The sequence below is a fragment of the Daucus carota genome, chromosome 3 (genome assembly GCF_001625215.2).
Source record: "Daucus carota subsp. sativus chromosome 3, DH1 v3.0, whole genome shotgun sequence".
In the NCBI taxonomy this organism is placed as follows: Eukaryota; Viridiplantae; Streptophyta; class Magnoliopsida; order Apiales; family Apiaceae; genus Daucus; species Daucus carota.
Window position 1 is genome coordinate 2672115 of NC_030383.2, and position 20648 is coordinate 2692762.

Consider the following 20648-nt stretch of genomic DNA (forward strand, 5'->3'; position numbering starts at 1 on the left):
AATTGCAAGAAGGAAGAAGTTTCATCTTGGGCAGTTGGGGAGAAATGTCTCTGGATGTGTTTTGTCTGCATATGTTGGTGGGGGCATAAAGACTGCAGAGTACAGTGATACAGTACAGAAGCAGTAAATATAAAATCAGAACAAGTTGATGTGAGGCCAGAGTATATTATTCTGTGCAACTTGCATCACTTGCATCATGCATGTGAATAAATAATGGCGGCTACTCGGTCTCAGTAGTCAGTCCACAGTAGAGCGTACTCCCTCCATTCCATCCGGTTCTTTACGTAACTTTTCGACACGTATTTTAAGTTTCTTATTTACATCACATATATATTTTTTAAAATTCTTAAAAAAAGTTTGAAGTTTAAACTTTTATTAAAAAAAAGAAATTAAAAATACGTTATAGAATTATACTTTATATGAGCCTCAAAATGCGTGCAAATCGTAAGCTTCCTGGCAGGACGGAGGGATAGTAATATTTTATTAATTTTTTAATGATTTTGTATACTCCTCCGTCCCATAGAGGGCGAGCTGGTTTGACTTTCACGGAGATTAAGAAAAAGGTAATAAAAAAATTAAATTTAGTTGAAAAGTTAGTAAAGTGGTTGGACCCATCAAAATTTAATAATAAATTTGTGATAATGGAGAAAAATAGTGGGTGAAAGAGCATCTCCAAGAGCCTAAACCTCTTCATTTAGGCTCTTAACTTTGAACTTATTCCTTCCCTCCCACTCACCGCCACTTGACTTTGTTATAGTGGAGCCCAATAGAAATAAAATATATAAAAAAAAAAGATGACATAGATGACAAATTTATCTATTCGATTAGTTCTTACCGAATTGAGATTTTTGGATTCGAGTTTGGATTTGATATTTTTTCTAATCCTGTTATAATATTCATATAATAACATGTCGGGTTTAGGTTTAGGCTATTGTTTTGGATCCGTCTAAAAATTCAAAATTCGACTGAACGAGATCTCAAAATCCAAATTTTCAAATATATTATGATAGGTTGTCCACTTTGATGGAATAAAATGAATAGAAAATAGAATAAAAAATTATAAAATAATTATGATAAAAATAGAGAGTATGATAAAAGTTAAAACAATGACTAAATATGAAAGCTTAAACCTATGATGGCTTGGTTCATGTTTTTGTCAAAACAAAAGAGGAAAAGTTTGGGGTCTCTTTTTTCCTATTCTGAAGTGTGCTCTGCCCTAGGCTAATTTAATAGTGAAACAGCCAACAAAACATTCACTTCCAGAAGTATCATATGAACAAGTTAGGTCAATAGCTCACATTGTTCAAAGTATTGGAGAATCTGAAGAACTATTGGTTTTGCACTTCCAATCATACATGTTGATGCTGTAAAGTATGTATAGCATAGGATTATTCTATAAAATTAGCTAGTGCAAATCCAAGAAAGAAAGGAAAATAAGGACTAAAAGGGAGAGTTGGGGCAGAATATGCCACACACAGCTTTCGAGACATGAACTAATTATCAAATTTGTCCCCCATTTATTGGAATGTGCATGCACTTTGAGATGCTTTTAGTGTAAGAGTGTGTGAAACGTTTACCCACTTAAGTTCAAAAGAGAGCATATATTTGGAATGTTCCAATGACGTTTAGATCATCGTAAGGTCAAAATAACAGAACATATATAATTGATCGTTTAAGTTGTAACCAATCTTTCATTAATGTAAAAATTAGCTAGCTAGGATCCTTTTAAATTATTTCTGAGCTTCAGTAAGTTGGGTTGAATTATTGATATTATTCTGTCCTCTTTCATATATATAGTTTTCTTGAAAAAAAATTAGGGGTCTTAGAAAACTATTATTTGAGATTTTTGTTTTCTTATTTATCTCTAATAATTGTCATGAATTAAATTTAGCAGTGTCAATATGAATATTATTCAAAGATTGAAATCTGTATTTAAGTAATAATTTTTGAAAAGTTATTTAAAAAATTGTTTTGAAAATTAAAGTTATTTACGATATATTTTAATTATAAAAGAGACTGTAAGACGGAGGGAATAACTAACCCACATTGTTTTCTCCTTGTATACATGTGAGCCTGAGAAATGAAGTGAAATTTAAAAAAGAAAGTGAGTGAAAAGAAATAAAATTCTTATATTATTTTTGTTTGATTTTGATTTTGATATTAAGACGGAGGGAAAGTTTATGGGGTTGCGTACGTATGTATATAAATATCATATAATTTCTATAGAATCAAAATCAAATATATTTGTACTTGTAACGGAGGAAATAGATCTACTGATTTTCTTCAGGTGTTTTCTTCTGTCCCCTATTATATTTTCTTAATTTTCATTCCACGATTAAACGGAAAACAAATTTATGCAGAATCAAGGTTTGACATTCGGGGCACTAACCAAGAAAAAGAGAAGTTTTGACATTCGGGCACCTTAATTTGGAGACGCATAAGATAGCAACGCAATATATACTTTTTGTACGAGTAGGGTTTAGATTATAGAAATCGTGTACGTATGATTCTCGGGACTTGTCCGAAAAGAACAATCACCATGGCACATTTTTTAAATTGTTGTAATGTTCGATTCGAAAATTTTTACGTTAGTGACTTTATAGTGATTAGTGTGTCCCTCACGAGAATACTAATTTTTAATTGACGGATAATAATAAACGTTAATGGTCTACTCCTTCACACGAATTTCACTAATAAAAAAAACAATTTTCATAAAAATTATTGCTTATTGTGTAGAAAGAGTATTATTAAATTTTCATAAAAATTGATACTTATTGTATAAAAAGACGACAGTTGGCTTGTAGATTTGTTAACCTCGGCTACGTTGACCTCTTCCCGCGTGTTCTTATCTTTCTCGATATTACATCTTGCTCTATATTTTATTTTCATAAAAAATAATTTGTTATGATTATAATTACATAGTTAAGCATCAACTAAATTTAATATATGAAATCTAACATCCAAATCTATCCAAATTATTAATATGAAATATTATAGAATCTAGAACAGAATCCAAAACAGAATCCAGAATAGAATCATGTATATATTCTTTACATGATTAATATCACATAAAATCATGTTATTTTTAATCCATAATTGTTGTTAAACATGCTAGATACTATTATTATTCATAATAAATGATTAATTAGCTTAAAGTTAGAATTTAATTTAAGTTTTACATGAGATTCTATGTTCGATTCCAAAGTGTTCTTCTTTGTGTGTGTGTGTGTGTGTGTGTATATATATATATATATATAATCCATACATCCCTTATCAGTGTATGGACAGCTATCTCTCGAGCACAGGTTTAGGTTCGGCCTGAATGGAAAAATAAAATGGAGCACCTAACAACGCATCTTCACAGACCAAGAACTACGATATATATATTTAATATTTAAATTATATATATTAAATCAAGTCAAAATCTCATTAGGTGCAGGGTAATTAGCAGGTTAATCATGTAAGCAAGCGACTCCACGAAATTAGAAACATAGTTCGTGAGCAATAATTATAGAAAGCGTACAATCAAAGCCCTGTTGTCGGGTCATTAGCAGACGACGAACCACAAATTCATTTCCTTTCAAATCACTGAACGCGTCAACTGTGCTCACGTCTCGTCACTAAATAAATTTCCAAAACGGGATGTGCGACTCTGATTGCCGTGAGCTGAAAATATTATAATACAAATATTCGTACACATAAATTGTGGTGCATGATTAATAAAAGAAAATAATTTATATACGTGAAAGAATTTTGTTGGCAAGAGGGTTTTATGATTAACAAAGAAGACAAGGGATGCATAGCTGGAAAGATCGTTCTAGTTTTGTTGTTTGCAAGCACGGGTAGTCTTCTGATTTGGAAAAATTATAACAGTAACAGAATTTTATGATTATAATTTCTCGGCTACGTATGATTCTTGGGACTTGTCCGAAAAGAACAATCACCATGGCACATTTTTTAAATTGTTGTAATGTTCGATTCGAAAAATTTCACGTTAGTGACTTTATAATAACGAATTTTGTATGATATGTTCATAGACACATACTAGTCACTAACTCTCACGTAAATACTAGTCCCTCCGTCCCACCAGGTTCTTTACAGTTACTTCTTTTGGACGTCCCATCCATTTCTTTACATTACAAAACTTTCCCAAAATAGTTAATGGGTCCCACCACTTTATCACTTTTCCTTCCTTTTCACACTACTTTTACTCCACTATCTCTCTTTTATATATTAAAAATCGATGGGTCCCACCACTTCACCCACTTTTCTTCCTCTTTTTCACTACTTTATACATATTTCTTAACCTCCGTGCCCAAACCCAATACTCCCTCTGTCCCTCTCATTTCTTTACAGTTACTATTTTGGGATGTCCCTCTCATTTCTTTACGTTACCATAAATAGTAAGTTTTTTCCATCATTACACCCACTATCTTCCTCCACTATCTCATATTTAACAATAAAAACTACTATTACACCCACTACTTTCCTCCACTATCTCAAATCTATTATTAAATATTGATGGGTCCCACCACTTTACCCACTTTTCATCTAACTTTACTCATTTTTCATACATTGTCTTGGTCTCCGTGTCCCCCTCCAATATAAACAATTGAGGGGGACGGAGGGAGTATAAACAATTGGGTGGGATGGAGGGAGTAACTTTTAATCAGCGGATGGATAATAAATATTAATAGAACCTCTCGTTCATATTAAATCTATCAATCAAAACAAGTCATTTTGATAAAAATCGTCGGTATTTAGTGTCACACATCAGAAAGACCATTATAATAACAGTAAGCTCGGAGATTTGTTAACCTCGGCTACGTTGACCTCTTCCCGCGTGTTATTATCTTTCTCGATATTACATCTTGCTATATATTTTATTTTCAAATTTATCTTCAATATAAAAAAATATATATTATGTCAAGTTTCAGGAAATTTAGCCATATAAAAAAATGCTAAGAACATTTTGTAACTATATAAAAATTTTAATCAAAAAACATCGATACATATCATAAATCGAAAAATATTGAAATTATTTTTTAATCAATAAAATATTTATATAACAAATCTATGAGAAAATGTGCTTTCTGTCATATGTATATAATGACACAGGGGTGTTTGTTTTAAAGAAGCCGCTTTTGAATTTTACTTTGACCCGTTTGTGTAAAAAAGTAGAAGCACTTTTAATAAGGTGAAAATACGAGTTTTCCTCTCACAACTTCTGCTTCTTTTCCAAATACTTTATTAACTTATTTACTTCTCACTTCTACTATACTTCTTTATTATAAGTCAGAAGTCAATTTTTTTAAGTTAACCCAAACAGGCCCATAGTCTCCTCCTCTTGATAGATTTTCGTAGAGCAGTAATAATTCACGACAGCAACGTTATTTGTTATCTGTATGGAATTTATAGTATATCGAAGTATCAGAGGACAAGTAATTGTGTGAAATATTAATTATTTGGTATTTAAAATTATTAAAATGATTATATCTATATTATCATAATTTTTAGTCATCAATATGATTTTATTATATTTTAGTGAGATATGGCTATTTTGATCATTAAAAATGAAAAACTAGACAATTAATAAATATATGAGGAGTATCTAAAATTAACCGGCAGCCACCATGGACAGAAGGAGCAACAAATACTGCATTTGTGGCCCTGAAAATATCATTTCACACTACTTTTAAAAAGTCATTTTCAGTATTGATCAACAATTCATTATACGAATATGTAACTATTGAGAAAAATATAAAACCCCTGTCAAGGAAAAACATTAAACCAACTTAATATTTTATTAGCATAAACCAAATTTAACATTTTATACTAATGCAATGCATTTATATTTTATAGTTATACATACTAAATATCTATGTTAAAATATAATATCAACAACAACAAATCAAATAATCAAATGATCAAATAATGAAATTTTTGTTATACAATCTGTGCAAAAATCAAAGAGTGTTTGTGTGTGCAAAGCGTAGGAGACAGAATCGAAACGAAGGATATATGTAAGAGAATCACCTTCGACGAACTAGAACAAGGTTGAAAACTATCACCGACGCGGCTAGGGTTTTGGACGTGAGAGGCTGTGTATTTTTTCGTGAGTGCAAACCCTAAACTATAATGAATATATATAGGCAATGCAAGACTTGTGCGCTACGCTTTGTAATTAATTAAAACGCGTTAATTAATTTACACGGTTATAAATTAAATCCGAAATCAAATCGAATTAATTTAAAACCAAACAATTAATCCGAAATCAAATCGGAATTAATTTCTGTCAATTTAATTGAGCCCAAGCCCAGTGGAAAATTAAATTCAGCAAAACTAGTCCGTAATTCTTCGGGCCCAGATTTTGCTGCATTCGTGTCCGCAGGTCGCACACGCGGAAAAGCCCGAGGCTTGCAAAGCCACGAAACTCCCCTCGAAATCCCACAATTTGCACCCCCCCCTGCGCGCACGTAGGTGGTGGAGCATAACATACTAACACAAGTTAAACACTACAAGAGTGTTCTACTATATAAAGCCTTTAAAAGCTCTTTCTTTAATCAATGTGGGAATCAAGTTTTCTCTCCAATTTTCCACTACCAAGGAAGCAACTTTGGATCATCATAACTAATCCATTCCTTAGTCGTTTTGAGTGAATAAATATGCATTGGAAAGCTCTCTCGGAGGAGAACATAATCCAAGCATAACCCGCCATGAGCACGTAGCCGAGCCTCACTCAAATTGGTGCTCAAAATGACAAATTTCCAACAATTTTAAGCCCCACCATCATCATTTAGATATCGTAAAACATATTTGATTAGAATTGATAATTTGATTGATTTGGACCAGCTAGATTAAAAAGGTTATCTCTAATCCCTTAATCATGCTTTATTAGCCACTTGCTCTTCTTGTCAAGCCCACCTAACGTCTTTTGTTTACTCATTAACCTTAATTATCTATTTTGGTGCCATCTTATTTTGGTGCCATCTTAAGAGTTAAGATCGGTCAGGAATCAATCCATCAAAAAAATCTAGCGTGGTGAAAGATAAAGCATAATTAATTTTGTAGCGTAGTACACGCGTGTTAAATTAATACTCCCTCCTTTTCTTGTTCGATTCAATTGTTAAATTGACTGATATTTAATTATAAATAAAAAAATTGTTAGAAATTTCAAAAAGTGAAAAATATATTTTAAAAATGATCAAATATATTTTCTAATAATATGATTTATTAATTCTTTTAGTTATATAATATATATGTAATTATTGGTGAAAATTTAATTAATTTAATCGAGTCAAATCAAAACATGATTATCATTTCGAGATGAAAGGAGTAGCTAAAAAATATGTGTTAATTAATAAACTAATTAAACGACATTTCGCATTTTCTGTAACATAGGTTTTTATCCCCCGATAAATGCAAGTGTAATGTGAACATCGAAATGCAAGTTGAGAATAAAACCGGTCTCTCTCAAAGCACGTCTCTTGCATCATTACAAGTGGAACAATTCAAGTGTTACTGTACCAAATTATATTTGTCTGTAATGCAGCATATTCAATGGTGGAGGATTGAGATATGTCTCTTCATGTCTTGTTTACACTGTCAAATCCATAGATGCTAACGAAACTAGCTAGCTAGAAGTTGATCCATCCATTTGTTTTCCAGTTGGACACTTCTTATCTTTTGTTATTTTCTCTCAATTATTCATACCCAGTCCAAAAGAAGAAAAGTGCAGAGGGTTAGTGTTACACTTCAGCTGGACATTCACCAAACACAGGTGTGCTTTGCTTGGCCTCATGCAAGCCTGTGCTTTAGAGCTTCCCAACCAATTTATTACGATACATAGTAATTGATATTGATACATTATGTACTGTGAACCTTCTTCGTTCTTCTTTTTGTCAAAATCGGGAACAGTAACTAATCGGCTGATCTATCGAATCAGAATTTATTAGAGATTTTCCCAATAAATCGAATTTTTTTAATTAAATGTGAGTGTAATCAATCAATAAATCAGTGAATCGATAAAATAATTTTAAAATTATCAAGAATTAATCGAAGATTTTTCAGTAAATCAGGGCTCTCTAAAAAAAGAAACCACAAGGGTCTCTTTGAAATTACAATTCTAGAATTTTGTATCATGTTTTAAGTATTGAGAATAAAGTTATAAGTAAATGATCGTACTCACTCTTCCTGAATTACTAAGGTAATTTGATTAATGCTTACTCTTCTCGAAAGAAAAAAGAGCAAAAGACCAACAACAAAACGAACAAATTAAATTAATATATTTTGGATCTTTTGGTGTATTATAGCATCACTAATATGGTCCAGCAACCATGACTTGAAGTGAAAGTGTGGTTGGTGGGCCGGGATGGCCCAATAACCCTTCTTAACTTTATGAAGTGAGTGACATTTGATGCAGACCCATATGGCATCTTGTGCCTCCAACTGTCTCCCACATGGCTTATCATTGGAGTGACAATCAAATTTGGTGGGCCGGAAATATTGGAGCCCTGCTATGCAGACAGTTTAAGAAGTCCGTGTTCTTGTGAACACCAAGTTCTGATTTGATTGGCATTAATAACAAAAATGTGATAGCGGACGGGATTTTGTCGGTTTTCATTTCGAGATCGAATCGGTATATATCAATAGCGATCCTGATCCGAGCTCTTGAAATTTTATTCTCCCTCGTCGCAGAGTTATTAGTAAAAAAACATAAATATGACCCTTAAAAGAAAGGATCATGTGTGTTCAGTTGCAGTCTCACAAATATATCTTTATTTTCTTTGTACTTGCGTGGAAATTTTGAGTAGCAAGACAGTAATACATCTCCCAGGAAAATTTGAGAATGCTGCCTCTGTTGGATATTGGATTAATGCTCTATTTCATTATTGTACTCGATCTTATTTCAGTTAGCTTACCGAATAAAGGACAAACTTTCGGTATGCGTTTATGATTACAACTTACAAGCTAGTACTCCCTCCGTCCCTTTTTACATGTCCACTTTGACTTTTGACCAGTCAAATTGACTTTATTTTGACTGAACTTTACATGTATCAGATAATTGAGAAAAATAATAAAAATTATATCAATAGAAAGTACATTTAGTGTATTTAATACGCAACTTTCAGATTTTAAAAATAATGAGTAGATAATTTGTAATATTTAGTCAAAAATTGGTCAATTTGACTCCTCGAAATGCATAATGGACATGTAAAAAGGGACGGAGGGAGTAATTCTTAGAGCATCTCCAATAACCTCTTAAAGTGGCTCTTAAAACCAAAAGTAAAGAGGATAAGAGAAAATAGAGCTCCAATAGGCTCCTAATGGCTCTTAAAAATACTAAGAGGCCCTTCTCTCTCCTCTCTTTTAGGAGCCACTACAAGGCTCTTAACTTGTTTTTTGTAATATAATATTCACTATCACCCATATGACTTTGTGCTTTTATCATAGTGGAGTTCAAATAATAATAAAATATAATGTTAAGAGTGAGTATAAAGAGCATTATTGGAGTTCAAACTCCTAACAATGTACTAACTTACTAGGAGCTTAATATTTTATATTATACATAGGAGCCAACTAAGAGACTATTGGAGATGCTCTTAGTTGCACTCTCACACGTAATCTCGTCGTTTCGAGATGCCATGAATTCCATGCATGACTAGGTAGTCTTGATTTTTTTTACCACTTATTTTTAGGAGTTTCAACCGCATGTTAAAAATATTTTTCTTATGAATAAAAATATGTCATTAATATTTTATTTATAAAAACAAATTTAATAATATTTTGAAATATTTGATCAAAATTCTTAAAATATGTGAAAAAGTTAATTGCCATAGACCGAACAAAAATGATTATTCTTTTTTAAACTAGGTCTCTGTTTCGGTACCACCCTCGATGTATTGGGTTCAACATATTCTGATGCTGCGTGGGCCTTATCTGAGCCCGGTATGTCGTCTTAGAAGTTAGAACTGTCTATGGACTACAAAAATCTCAGCTCCATCCTAATATCTCTGCTATTTATCTGTTTGGAACTTGTCTTTACTGTAGTACAGTATGTATTAATAACATGTTACATGTTAAAGAGAAGTGTGCTCCACTGGTGATGGTGCTCGGCAAATTCAGATTTTGCAACTAATATATATTAAATATAATAATTAAAAAAAACACATAACAGAGTAAGTTCACAAGGAAACCCATTAAAAGTAAGCAAAAGATTGATTTACTACAAAATTAAAACACAGCAAAAGAGATCTCCTATTTAGCACCTGTCCACCAACACATTATTTCCCCAAGCAGCACTCAAGCAAATTTTGCATTTGAGAAGTCCATCTCCGGATGCTAAACAATTCAAAGTCCACGCATTGAAATAGTTAGTTAGCTAAAACCCGTGCGTGCACACACACAAAGAATAGAAGAAATTAATTGCTCACCTGCTCCATAAATTTCTTAAGCAGGTCCTGTTTCTGCATGTCATCGCTAGTTGGAAGCCCCATCTGTTTCTGGCGCTGGTCAAACTACAAACCAACAATACAAGTTATATTAGCCACAGAAATAAATAAGCATAGCAGAGGAAGAACTGAAGGGAACCCTTTGAAAAATCACTGATGAATAAACCGACACAAAAATGCATATATACGGATACTATTTGTGAAGCAAAATAAGCTTAGATGTTGCAAGCCAGCCAATTCACACATGAGAACATGTTTTAACTATGTTACTAAAGCAAAAAAAAAAATGCGGGATCTTTACCATCATTTTCTCCACAGTTGACCGTGTTTCTCCATCTAGATCAGATAGTTTGCTGCTCTCAGGCTCTACCTTTTGGGTATCAACTTCAGGATCCCCTTTCACCAAGTACTTCCACCATTGCATTTTGTCCTGCTTGGAAAGAAGTACAGAGATACACTTCTGGTCCTCTGTAAAATGAACAGTCAATGTTTCTACATACAAGATATAACATTATTGATCAAACGAAAAACAGCACAGTGTCTGCCTGCAAATATCGACATCTTCACAACATACTTCACAAAACCCACCTAGTATAATTTTAGTATACTCAATTGAAGGGTACTAATAATTTACAACTTCAAGTGAATTCTGTCACCCGCACTCTAATGAGTGTACAACATAATTACATATCTTAATCTCACATAATTTAAGAAAATTCAATTGAATGTGGGCTAAAGTGGATTGTTAGTGTCCACGCTCGCGTCAGGTGTTAAGACACATGAACTCAAGTGCATTAAGAATATAATAATAACATCTTAAATGACTTGTGAAAGTGTGTTGCAATCAGAATTCATTAGAAACTTACCCAGGCTCCATATACTATCATCAAGCTTAATAGGCTGATAAAGATCCCCCTGAAGTATGTCAGATGGTAAATTAATACAAAATACAATGCATGTTATTTACCAAGATACATGTCAAGAAAAAACGAGAAGCATATACACACAAAGCACAAAGCACTTACATCAATGATTGGGGGCTGCCCCTTCAATCCCACCTTCAGATGGTTTTTCTTCATCTCCAACAAAATGGACCGCGATTTCGTTCCGAGAGGCACTGGAATGGTGATAGTAACCTCTTGCAGAGATTGACCCCAACTGTAGTTCTCCATATCCAAGCCATTGCCAGCATTGGGAGCTGCTTACATTATAAATATAAGGAATTACTTGTTTATAAATTCTCAGTGCAAATGCGTTTGAAACTTCTTAAGGAAATACATGTCCATGAGTCAAGTAGAAGAGTACAAGAAAACATAACAAAGTCAAAAAACACTGCAGTAGGCACATCACGCGAAGTGTCAAAAAATCATTGGCTTCCGCAAGATATTCACTTGATCCCATATCGTAAAGTATAGAGGATCTTCTTTGTCCCCTCATGTCAAACAAACAGCTTCTTTCCACACACATACACTAATACATGCATGCATATTATTATTGTACAAGGACTCGAGTAAACACTTAAATAAGATTAATCAATCATCAATTATCTACCTAACACTGCTAAATCCTATAAAAACATATGAATGATACAAGCGGGAAAAAAAGCACTGGATGTGAAAAACCCTAGGATGAGGCAATTTTCTGCTGAATGAAATTGTAGCACCCCTGTATATACATCCAAAACTTAGGGTTAAGCTGTCTAGTGTTTTTCCGCTGAACGTATGCTACTAACATACGAACCCGGACCCTAAAACTATTAATATATTACTTTTTCATTTCAGATAACTAATTAACTGCATATTACAATTCTCTATAGCTAACCAAACTGTATTCAACATGAACTAGTCTACAAAGTCATAATCATAAACCCTAATCAGTTCGAATTTCATTACTTTTAAACACGATAAACACACACATATCACACATTTATAAAACTAACCCTACCGAAACCAATTCTCCTAATCACACACAAACACAATATAAGATTCAATAAAAATATAACACAATATCGAAACTCGAAAAAAAAAATAAGTTTCAATCAACACATTAACGAAAACTACCTAAAGCAGTTTTCTCCTTCTTCTCGTCACTCTTCCCACTCTCCTTCTCCTTATCCGCGTTGACTTTCCCGTTCCCGTTGACTTTCTTCTCACTCACCTCCTTCTCTTTCTTCTTCTTCTCAGCCTCAATCTTCTCTCTCTTCCTCTTCTCCTCATCATCGAGCTTCTCCTTCACGACTCGAACGAGCGAACTCACTTCATCAACGACCGAATCGCTGTCAAACAGCTTCGATTCGCGCGCCGCGAACTCGAGAGCGGATTGGATGAAGCCGAGCGGATTGGAGGTGTCTAGCACGGCGGTGAATGGCTTCGTGACGGGCGGAGCTGAGGGCTTTGCTACGGTGACGGCGGGTTCTTCGTAGTCGGTGAGGATCGCCATTGTTGATCTGATTGAGCTTTTAGTTCAGCTTATTTGGGGTTTTCAGTGTGTAAACGAGTGTCTATTTATATTTACCAGGAGCTTGTGAAGTTGTGATGTTTCGTTTTCCTGTTCGTTTTTTTCTTTCATTAAAATTATATTTATATTTGTGTGCAGTTTTATTTTTATGAAAGAAAAAAACGAACAGGAAATATATTTTTAATTTTAGTAGACGAACCTGTGTTTCTAATATTATCACGGGCAGAATTAAATCTAGAAATAGACGAGACTGAAATATATTTTGATAAATTTATGGAATATGTTTAAAAAGTTGCACAACGGAGGATTTTTTATTTTCGAAAACCGGTAAATTAGGAGACGAAAGAAGAATAAAGTTACCTTCGTCTGCACTCTACAAATGGAGCATAATTTTTAAAAAAGATAAAGTAAATAAGTAGCGCTTTTCGAGAATGTTCCTCAAAATTTAGTTTTCTGAAATATTAATTAATTTTTTTTCTCTTTCGCTCTAGTTTAAAGTTTAAACTCATTTCGACATAGGCTACTTGCCGGCGTAGACAATTTTTAGTAAATATAAGAGAGACTATCCTGGTAGGCAAAAAAAACTCAATTAAAAGAATGAAAATATATTCTTTTCAATATTTCAAGAAGAATTTTATAAAACATTTTGTCACTATAGTTCTGAACAGATCTCGATTTGGACTAAAATATAAAATTTGTGTAAATTAGGCGATAAGCGTAGACTTCGTAGAGGACTTCTCATCTACCAACAACTCTATATTTGGACACAGCTGTTAATAATTTTGGATTCTTTTTTCTTCCATTTCTTTACAAATTTTCTTGTAGATATCGTTCTTCTGTACAGTAAAAGGTGTTTATAATGATATAATGCATCTGATTGCAGGTGTTAGTAATGATAAATTAACTTGTAACAATTGATCCATCAAACACCAAAGCAGTAGAGGATATCACAAACTTCCCAATATTCAGAAACAATTGTACAGGACATGAGTTTAGATTCTCGCAATGAGATCTTTTCACTATCCGGGTGAAATTTGTAGCATGAAAGATAATATTAATCGACATTAGAAAAGATCACTGACAAACTAATTATGATTTACGAGCCATGAATGAATAATGGTACCTGTGATAAGAGAGACCTATTGAGGGCACCGAGTACCCTGGTAGGAATTGTTTTAGTAATGGGAACAAATTTTTTCACCACTCCAGAAAAAAAACTTATTGTATAGCAGATTACTAGTAGCTGAAATCAACCAACTCAAAAAACCCAATGTTAATACAGAATGCCTCAGTGATGTCTCACCTTGTGTTTGAGATCTTGCCATCCTCTTCCATCATCTATAGATAACAACATGTAAAAGAAAGAGGAGAAGAAAAGGCTAATAAAACCAGTTATAAGGTCCTCTTGATGAAATCCCATATCCTCTCTTCCATATAAAGGCGATCCTTCACTGGGCGTGGCATGTGTCGAGCATCAGGAAAAATCAATAATTCATAAGGCTTTCGAGCTGCCACTAATGCATTGACAAGTCTGGCAGTGTGCCGAAAATGAACATTTTCATCAATTAACCCATGCACTAGTAACAATTTCCCATTCAAATCTGGCACGTGGTGCAGCACTGCACCAAATGCATATCCAGATTGGTTTTCAGTAGGCAAACCCATATACTTTTCAGTGTAAAAGGTGTCATACCCATCCCACGATGTCACAGGAGCGCCAGATATAGCACATCTAAAAACATCAGGAAACCTACACAAAGATATAGCTGAGAGGTACCCGCCATAGCTCCAACCATATATTCCAATATGGCCAGCTTTGGTTAGCCCTTGTTTAATGAGCCACTCAGCTCCACTCACCTGATCTTCTGCATCAAGGAGACCAAAGTTGTTCTTGACTGCACCTTCAAATTTAATTCCACGACGGGCAGATCCTCTATTGTCCATCTGTAGGAGGTAAACTTGTTAGTAAAGCAAGATCGTCCTTCTTTGAAGGAGAGTTTTAGCAAACACGTTGATTATGGATATACTATCAACCATGAGAAAGAAATAAAAGCACGGGTACTCACACTGATTCCAAACTACTTGCACAATTTTCTTTATCTATTTAGTTAGATATTGCTACTAAGTTTCAAAATACACTATGTAGCAGCTCAAGATCCAAAAATATTGTTACCTGTTAGGAATAAATCTGGACATGGACCGTTATGGCGTTATCTCTGAACTGTTACTTCATTATAATTTACCATGGAAATCACTTGTGATTTGTGAACGTATGTTTGATATTTCTTGTTCTTAAAGGTATCTTATGGTTTAACTGCACTTCAAATTTTGGAACGGCCTACATGCTACAGGTAGGCACTGCAGAATAATTTGCATGCTTTGGACTTGCATAATTGCAGAGAAGTAAAGACTATAAAGAAGAAAAGTTTTTAACAATAATAATTCAACTAGTCTGATGATATTTAAAACTACAATGAACATGTATACCAGAAACTAACCTTCCACACTAATATGCCTTTACTTCTAAGATGCTGAGCTCTCATGTCTACTGTGTTCACCCATGAATCACAGGCAAGCTGCACACTTGGACCACCGTAAACACTGACCATTGTTTTGTATGGTGGAGGTCCAAACTTTGTTGCATCAGGTTTGTATAAAACACCATACAGAGTGGTTCCATCCTTTGCCTGTACTTCGAATATCTCTGGAGGCTGAAGTTGAAGCTTTTTATTTTTTGTAACAGCTAATGGCTGCTCATACAGAGGCATTATTACACTACCATCCTGCAAGTCACAAAGCGAAATTCTAGGGGGATAGTCCAAAGAATCGTGAATATCAATATATCTCCGCATTTGGTGATCAATCACAACAACATGTTTTCCCTTGCCCTTGGTCAATTTCAAGGGTAGTGCACAGTTTTCATCAGGGAATAACTTGGTACAGTAAAGATGACACTCCAGAGGGCTATCTAAGGTTCCAGTGAAATATACAAGACCCGCAGCCTCATTTACACCTGCAATTTGCTCGACCATCCAATCACCTTGAGTTATTGGTTCCAGGCATTTTCCACTTGCATCGTGCAGATAGAGGTGTTTAAAACCTGTTTTTTCACTAGCCCAAATAAATCCTCCAGAAAATTTACCAAGACCTTTATCCAGAGGTGTAAAGCAGTCGTGCAAACTGACCCATGTATCGTGTTCTTCAACCAAAAGTACTTCTCTTTCTCCTGTTTGGATATCAAACTTTAGGATCTTTAGTTTCGAATGTGACCTGTTCAAAACCTGAGCAGTAAGAATATTCCCATGCATCCAATTGACTCTGGCTAAATACTCCTCGTCGTGGTTTGCTTGGTCCTTTCCTCCACAGAAGACATCCATCCAAGTTACTTCACCTCCATTAGCAGATACAACCCCAAGGCGTACATTGGCATTTGGCCCCCCAGCAAAAGGATAAGCATGGTCTTCTTGTGCATCTGGACCAGTAGTGCTATGACCTTGATGCACAATTGTGAAATTAGGTATAGCTGACGAATCAACTTGTGTAAAAGCTATAAATTTGCTGTCTAGGGACCACCAGTAACCATGTCTCCTGTCCATTTCTTCCTACATTAAAAAAAACATACAAAAAAAACCTAAGAATCTTTCTAATTAAACTCCAACCCTCCCCCCCCCCCCCCCCCCTCCCCCTCCCCCTCCCCCGGTGTGGCCTATGTCACCATCACATCCTACTCACATATTTGCAATTTGTTTTTTATGTATACATTAAAATAAAATACAGAATTCCCCTGAAGGCTCCTGGTAAACTAATCAGTAAATATAAAAAAAAGTGGGGAAAAAATTATCTCACCTGTGCGATATACTCGGCCACACCATGTGTCTGTAACAAAAAAAGGTAAACTTATGTCACGTTCACGATTAGACATGCAAAGATTAGATAAAAGTTATCTGGACATGGTTGATGCTTGAGAAAAAGATCAAGTTAAAGGAATTTGCAATTCAGTTCTCACCAAGGTCTTCCCATCAGCTCCAAAAGTTATCTGCTTTGACTCATTTTGCAAAAGATCCAAGACATGTAGTTCGTTATCTCTGACATACGAAAGCATGGAGCCATCAGGTGAAAGATGTGGATCGATAACGGGAGAGGTCGGTGCACTTTGAAGCTTAAGTTGTGGTTGTGAAGAAAGATTCTGGAAGTATATCTGGCCATATACAGAAAAAGATTGAATGTAAGACTCTACACTTTAAGCCAAACCCCAGTATATTCTTCATCATAACTCATATCTCTCAATCAATCAGTTATAGTTAATACTAAAATTAGTTCTCACCCTGCAATACTTTCCAAAATATGCTTCAGGCCATTGCATAATTTTCATTGGCAAAAGAATGTAGTGCTTTGTAAATTTTTTTTTATTGTAATTAGTAGTGACATCTAGGTTTTTTAGACATCCATTATAGTTTATTGATTAGTTCATTTTTATCTGTGTTTGATATACTTTAAGGAGCACAATTTTCATAGATCTGGACATCCCGGTTTAGCAAAAGAATACACATCATTTCAGCACACCACAAAATAACTACATCTACACACTCAAAAACAAAAAATCCACTTATCTCCTCTGCTCAAATTCAGAATCCCAATTATATTTACCAACAGTATAGAGCATAAACTTAAGAATACCAGCTATCAGATAGACATATATACATATATCTTAAGGGACTAACTTTAAATATGACACGGAGTTTGGCAAATCACTAGCAACTAAGCTGCAGGGGAACAATAATATGGCCATAGTTTTTATTCGATTCTTCATATATTTATATCGAATTTACAGACACATATGTTCTATCATATTGAATAGATACATAGATGTACTAAAATCATGATATTATCAACTTATAGCTACAGGATGAGATAATAGTACTGACCCCGGCAGGCAGAGGCACCATCACCGCATTCTCATGAGGACCCGTCTTCACCCATTCATACCGTGTAACTCCTAACCCACGTTCCCTCAATCTCTCTCGCCTCAACTTCTCTTCTGCAGATAGATTATCCTCATCGAGCCCACCACCAGGAGGATTAAAAAGCAGATCTTGCTTACCAGTTGTAGGATCAAACGAGAACAGATTCCTGTTTAAAGTGTTCTCAGAGCTATACAAATAAGTTACCAAACTGTCATCCGGACTAAAAGCCACTGAAGTTGGAGCTCCGTATCCTGGCAACGGGTAATGCACTATCTCCTCGATAGGAAAACAATCGGAACCATCAAGCACGTCCATGACAGTTTCATCAGTAACAGTCATCTTGCCACTATTTAACAGCGATGATCTGGAACGTTTCAAACTCTTCTCTTTATCTTTTTCACCGGATCGCATTACAGAAAAGATAAACCAAAACAAACCCCTTTACACATACTAACTGGAACAACAATACAACCAAAAATCAACCAAATACACTCAAAACAAAAAATGCACCGTAACCCGAAGCCTAAAACATCATCATTCAACAATAAATCTGCATAACATCAAAAGGGTACCTCGTATTCACAATAATTTTACAATCTTCAAGCAAAAGCAATCAACTTGATTCTTTCTAGAGTATTTAAAAAGGGGTGGATCGTGGATGTTAACATACCGGCTATCAACTATTTTTCAATTTTACTGAAACTAATGACTATTGAGTTATCATTTTTATTCAAGAACGCAGATTCATAATGGCTAACAATAACAAGATTATAAACACAAGCAGTATAATCAACAAAAAATGCACAATTACCCGAAACCTAAAATACCATCGCTCAACAATAAAATCGCATAACATTAAAAGGGTACCTCATTTTCACATCAAAATTACAATCTTTGATGATTTCTGAAGGCTAAAAAAGAGGTGTGTGCTATTAAGTATCAAGTATTTTTTTTTTACTGGAAGTATTGACTATAGAGTACAGATATAGAATTATCATTTTTATTCAAGAAACACAGAATCACAATGAGTAACAACAACAAGAAAGTAAAAACAAACAGTATAATCAAGAAAGATTAAATCTTTAAGTCAAGAAATAGTAAAAACAAACAGTATAATCAAGAAAGATTATATCTAATTCAAGAAATGCAATTGTGTGTGTGAAATTGAACCTGGGGCTTGAAGAATGATCTGATGGATGGAAAAAGATGGGTTTTGGATGGGGTTTTGGATTGACCCAAGTAGCCCTGTGATCGTTGAGCAAATCCACAGAAGCAGAGGCAAGGACTATTGTGAGATGTGACAGTGCCAAATATGTGTTTTTTTATATTGCGGAGTAGCGATCATGTACTCACATTCTTACCATAGATATCTTGCACATGATCTTTGGTTATTTGGTAGTTATTGGCACCAAACAATAAAAAGACTAAATAAAATATTTTTTCTTGAAACAAAAGATAGATAGATAATTAAAATGAGAAATAAATAGGAAAAAAATCACATCTTCCTTTTTAATATTGGATCAAGAAAAGTTTTGTGTATACTAATTTGTATTTAAATTTCCAAATAAACTGATATTCATTCATTAGACTAATTAATTATTAATTATATTTATCGTAAAAGATACACCATATTTAAATTTTCCATATATGATGATTCTTATTAAATTAGTGTCTTCATATAATCTAGGTTTCATGTCTTTAGATTTTAATAATTTTCTTATTTCATTTTTCTATGTTTAAACACTTTCCATTTATGATATAATAAAATTTTTCGTCATAATCATATTCAAATCTTTAATGATTTTTATTTTTGTGAATCAAAATCAAGTATTACTATTCACTAAACTAAAATATGAAAAATTATGTGAAAAATCTAGCTTTTAAATGCCATCGTATGAAGATTTTAACGAATCAACTAATAAAATCTTAATTAATGCCTATGAAATAAAATTTTGAATTATTTGAAAATAACAAATTATATACTTAAATATAATAAGCGTAAGGGAGATAATTTGGTCGCATGGTCCTCTGATCCAAAAGCTTATCATTCGTTGGATCTTATATTGAACAAATAAGCACCGTTAGATTGGAAAATTAACTTCTATTCTACAAAGCAACTGATATCATCTTACATATTTATAATTCTTTTTCTGAATCCAAAACAAATTCTGTCTTTCACATGTGTATGATTTTTTTAATCCCAAATATTTTAAAATTAATAAGCCGGATTTATGTGATTAGCAAATACAAAAACTTTTTCTTAATCCAAAATAGATTCTACCTTCTTATTGCATGTTTATGATTCCTTTTCTTAATTCAAAAACAAATTAAGTTTATCAATTTTAATTTAGAATCATATAAATTTTTTGAAATATATTTAAATCACATTATATATTTTTTTATTTTTTATTTTTAACCTAGGACGAGCTCACGCTATTGCGTGAGGCTCTAATCCACCCTTTGTGAGTCGAACATGTGACCAAGAGGATACATATACTCTCTTTAACCAGCTAAACCAACCCTTACGGGCTATTTAAATCACACTATAATAACTCTAATATAAAATACATTTATAAATATAATCTAATAAGAGTTGGCAATAACGTATTCCACTCAAAATATATTAAAATTTGATAGAAATAATTTAATAATTTGGCAGGGTACATACGAGAAAAGGAATGACTTCATTACAATAGTTTATTTGAAGCCATTAATGGCTGTGATGATTTATTTACCACAGTTCTAACTTACAAACAAATTATAATTTCGACTTTTA

General features: G+C 33.7%; 2 protein-coding genes across 4 annotated transcripts; both read right to left on the reverse strand.

Moving 5' to 3' along the window:
• Positions 1 to 10126: 10126 nt before the first annotated feature.
• Positions 10127 to 12999, reverse strand: LOC108210721 (protein BOBBER 1). The gene is made up of 6 exons (XM_017382110.2): positions 12512 to 12999; positions 11477 to 11649; positions 11318 to 11366; positions 10753 to 10919; positions 10434 to 10517; positions 10127 to 10341 (listed from the first exon to the last, which is right to left on the reverse strand). The coding sequence occupies exons 1-6, from the start codon at positions 12888 to 12890 to the stop codon at positions 10303 to 10305; spliced, it is 891 nt and encodes a 296-aa protein (XP_017237599.1). The 5' UTR covers positions 12891 to 12999; the 3' UTR covers positions 10127 to 10302.
• A 1019-nt stretch (positions 13000 to 14018) lies between these two features.
• On the reverse strand, positions 14019 to 19206 carry LOC108214625 (uncharacterized). Of its 3 annotated transcripts, none has more exons than XM_017386742.2 (6): positions 19043 to 19206; positions 17834 to 18326; positions 16915 to 17106; positions 16755 to 16784; positions 15407 to 16510; positions 14019 to 14852 (listed from the first exon to the last, which is right to left on the reverse strand). In XM_017386742.2, exons 2-6 carry the CDS (start codon positions 18281 to 18283, stop codon positions 14301 to 14303), a joined length of 2328 nt encoding a protein of 775 aa, XP_017242231.1. In that variant the 5' UTR covers positions 18284 to 18326; positions 19043 to 19206; the 3' UTR covers positions 14019 to 14300. The 3 variants fall into 3 exon arrangements, with proteins under 3 accessions (XP_017242231.1, XP_017242234.1, XP_017242233.1); XM_017386745.2 differs by having other exon boundaries at positions 17834 to 18236; positions 19043 to 19200; XM_017386744.2 differs by having other exon boundaries at positions 17834 to 18264; positions 19043 to 19197.
• Between the last annotated feature and the right edge of the window lie 1442 nt (positions 19207 to 20648).

Coding starts and splice junctions, on each gene's coding strand:
- LOC108210721 (XM_017382110.2), bottom strand. CDS start 12,890: ATGGCGATCCTCACCGACTACGAAGAACCCGCCGTCACCGTAGCAAAG. Junction 11,650..12,511: donor GAAGGAGAAAACTGCTTTAG/GTAGTTTTCGTT, acceptor TAATGTAAGCAG/CTCCCAATGCTGGCAATGGC. Junction 10,920..11,317: donor TGATAGTATATGGAGCCTGG/GTAAGTTTCTAA, acceptor TTCATTTTACAG/AGGACCAGAAGTGTATCTCT.
- LOC108214625 (XM_017386742.2), bottom strand. CDS start 18,283: ATGCGATCCGGTGAAAAAGATAAAGAGAAGAGTTTGAAACGTTCCAGA. Junction 17,107..17,833: donor TGGTGCCTCTGCCTGCCGGG/GTCAGTACTATT, acceptor GTATATGGCCAG/ATATACTTCCAGAATCTTTC. Junction 16,785..16,914: donor GAGCTGATGGGAAGACCTTG/GTGAGAACTGAA, acceptor TTTTTGTTACAG/ACACATGGTGTGGCCGAGTA.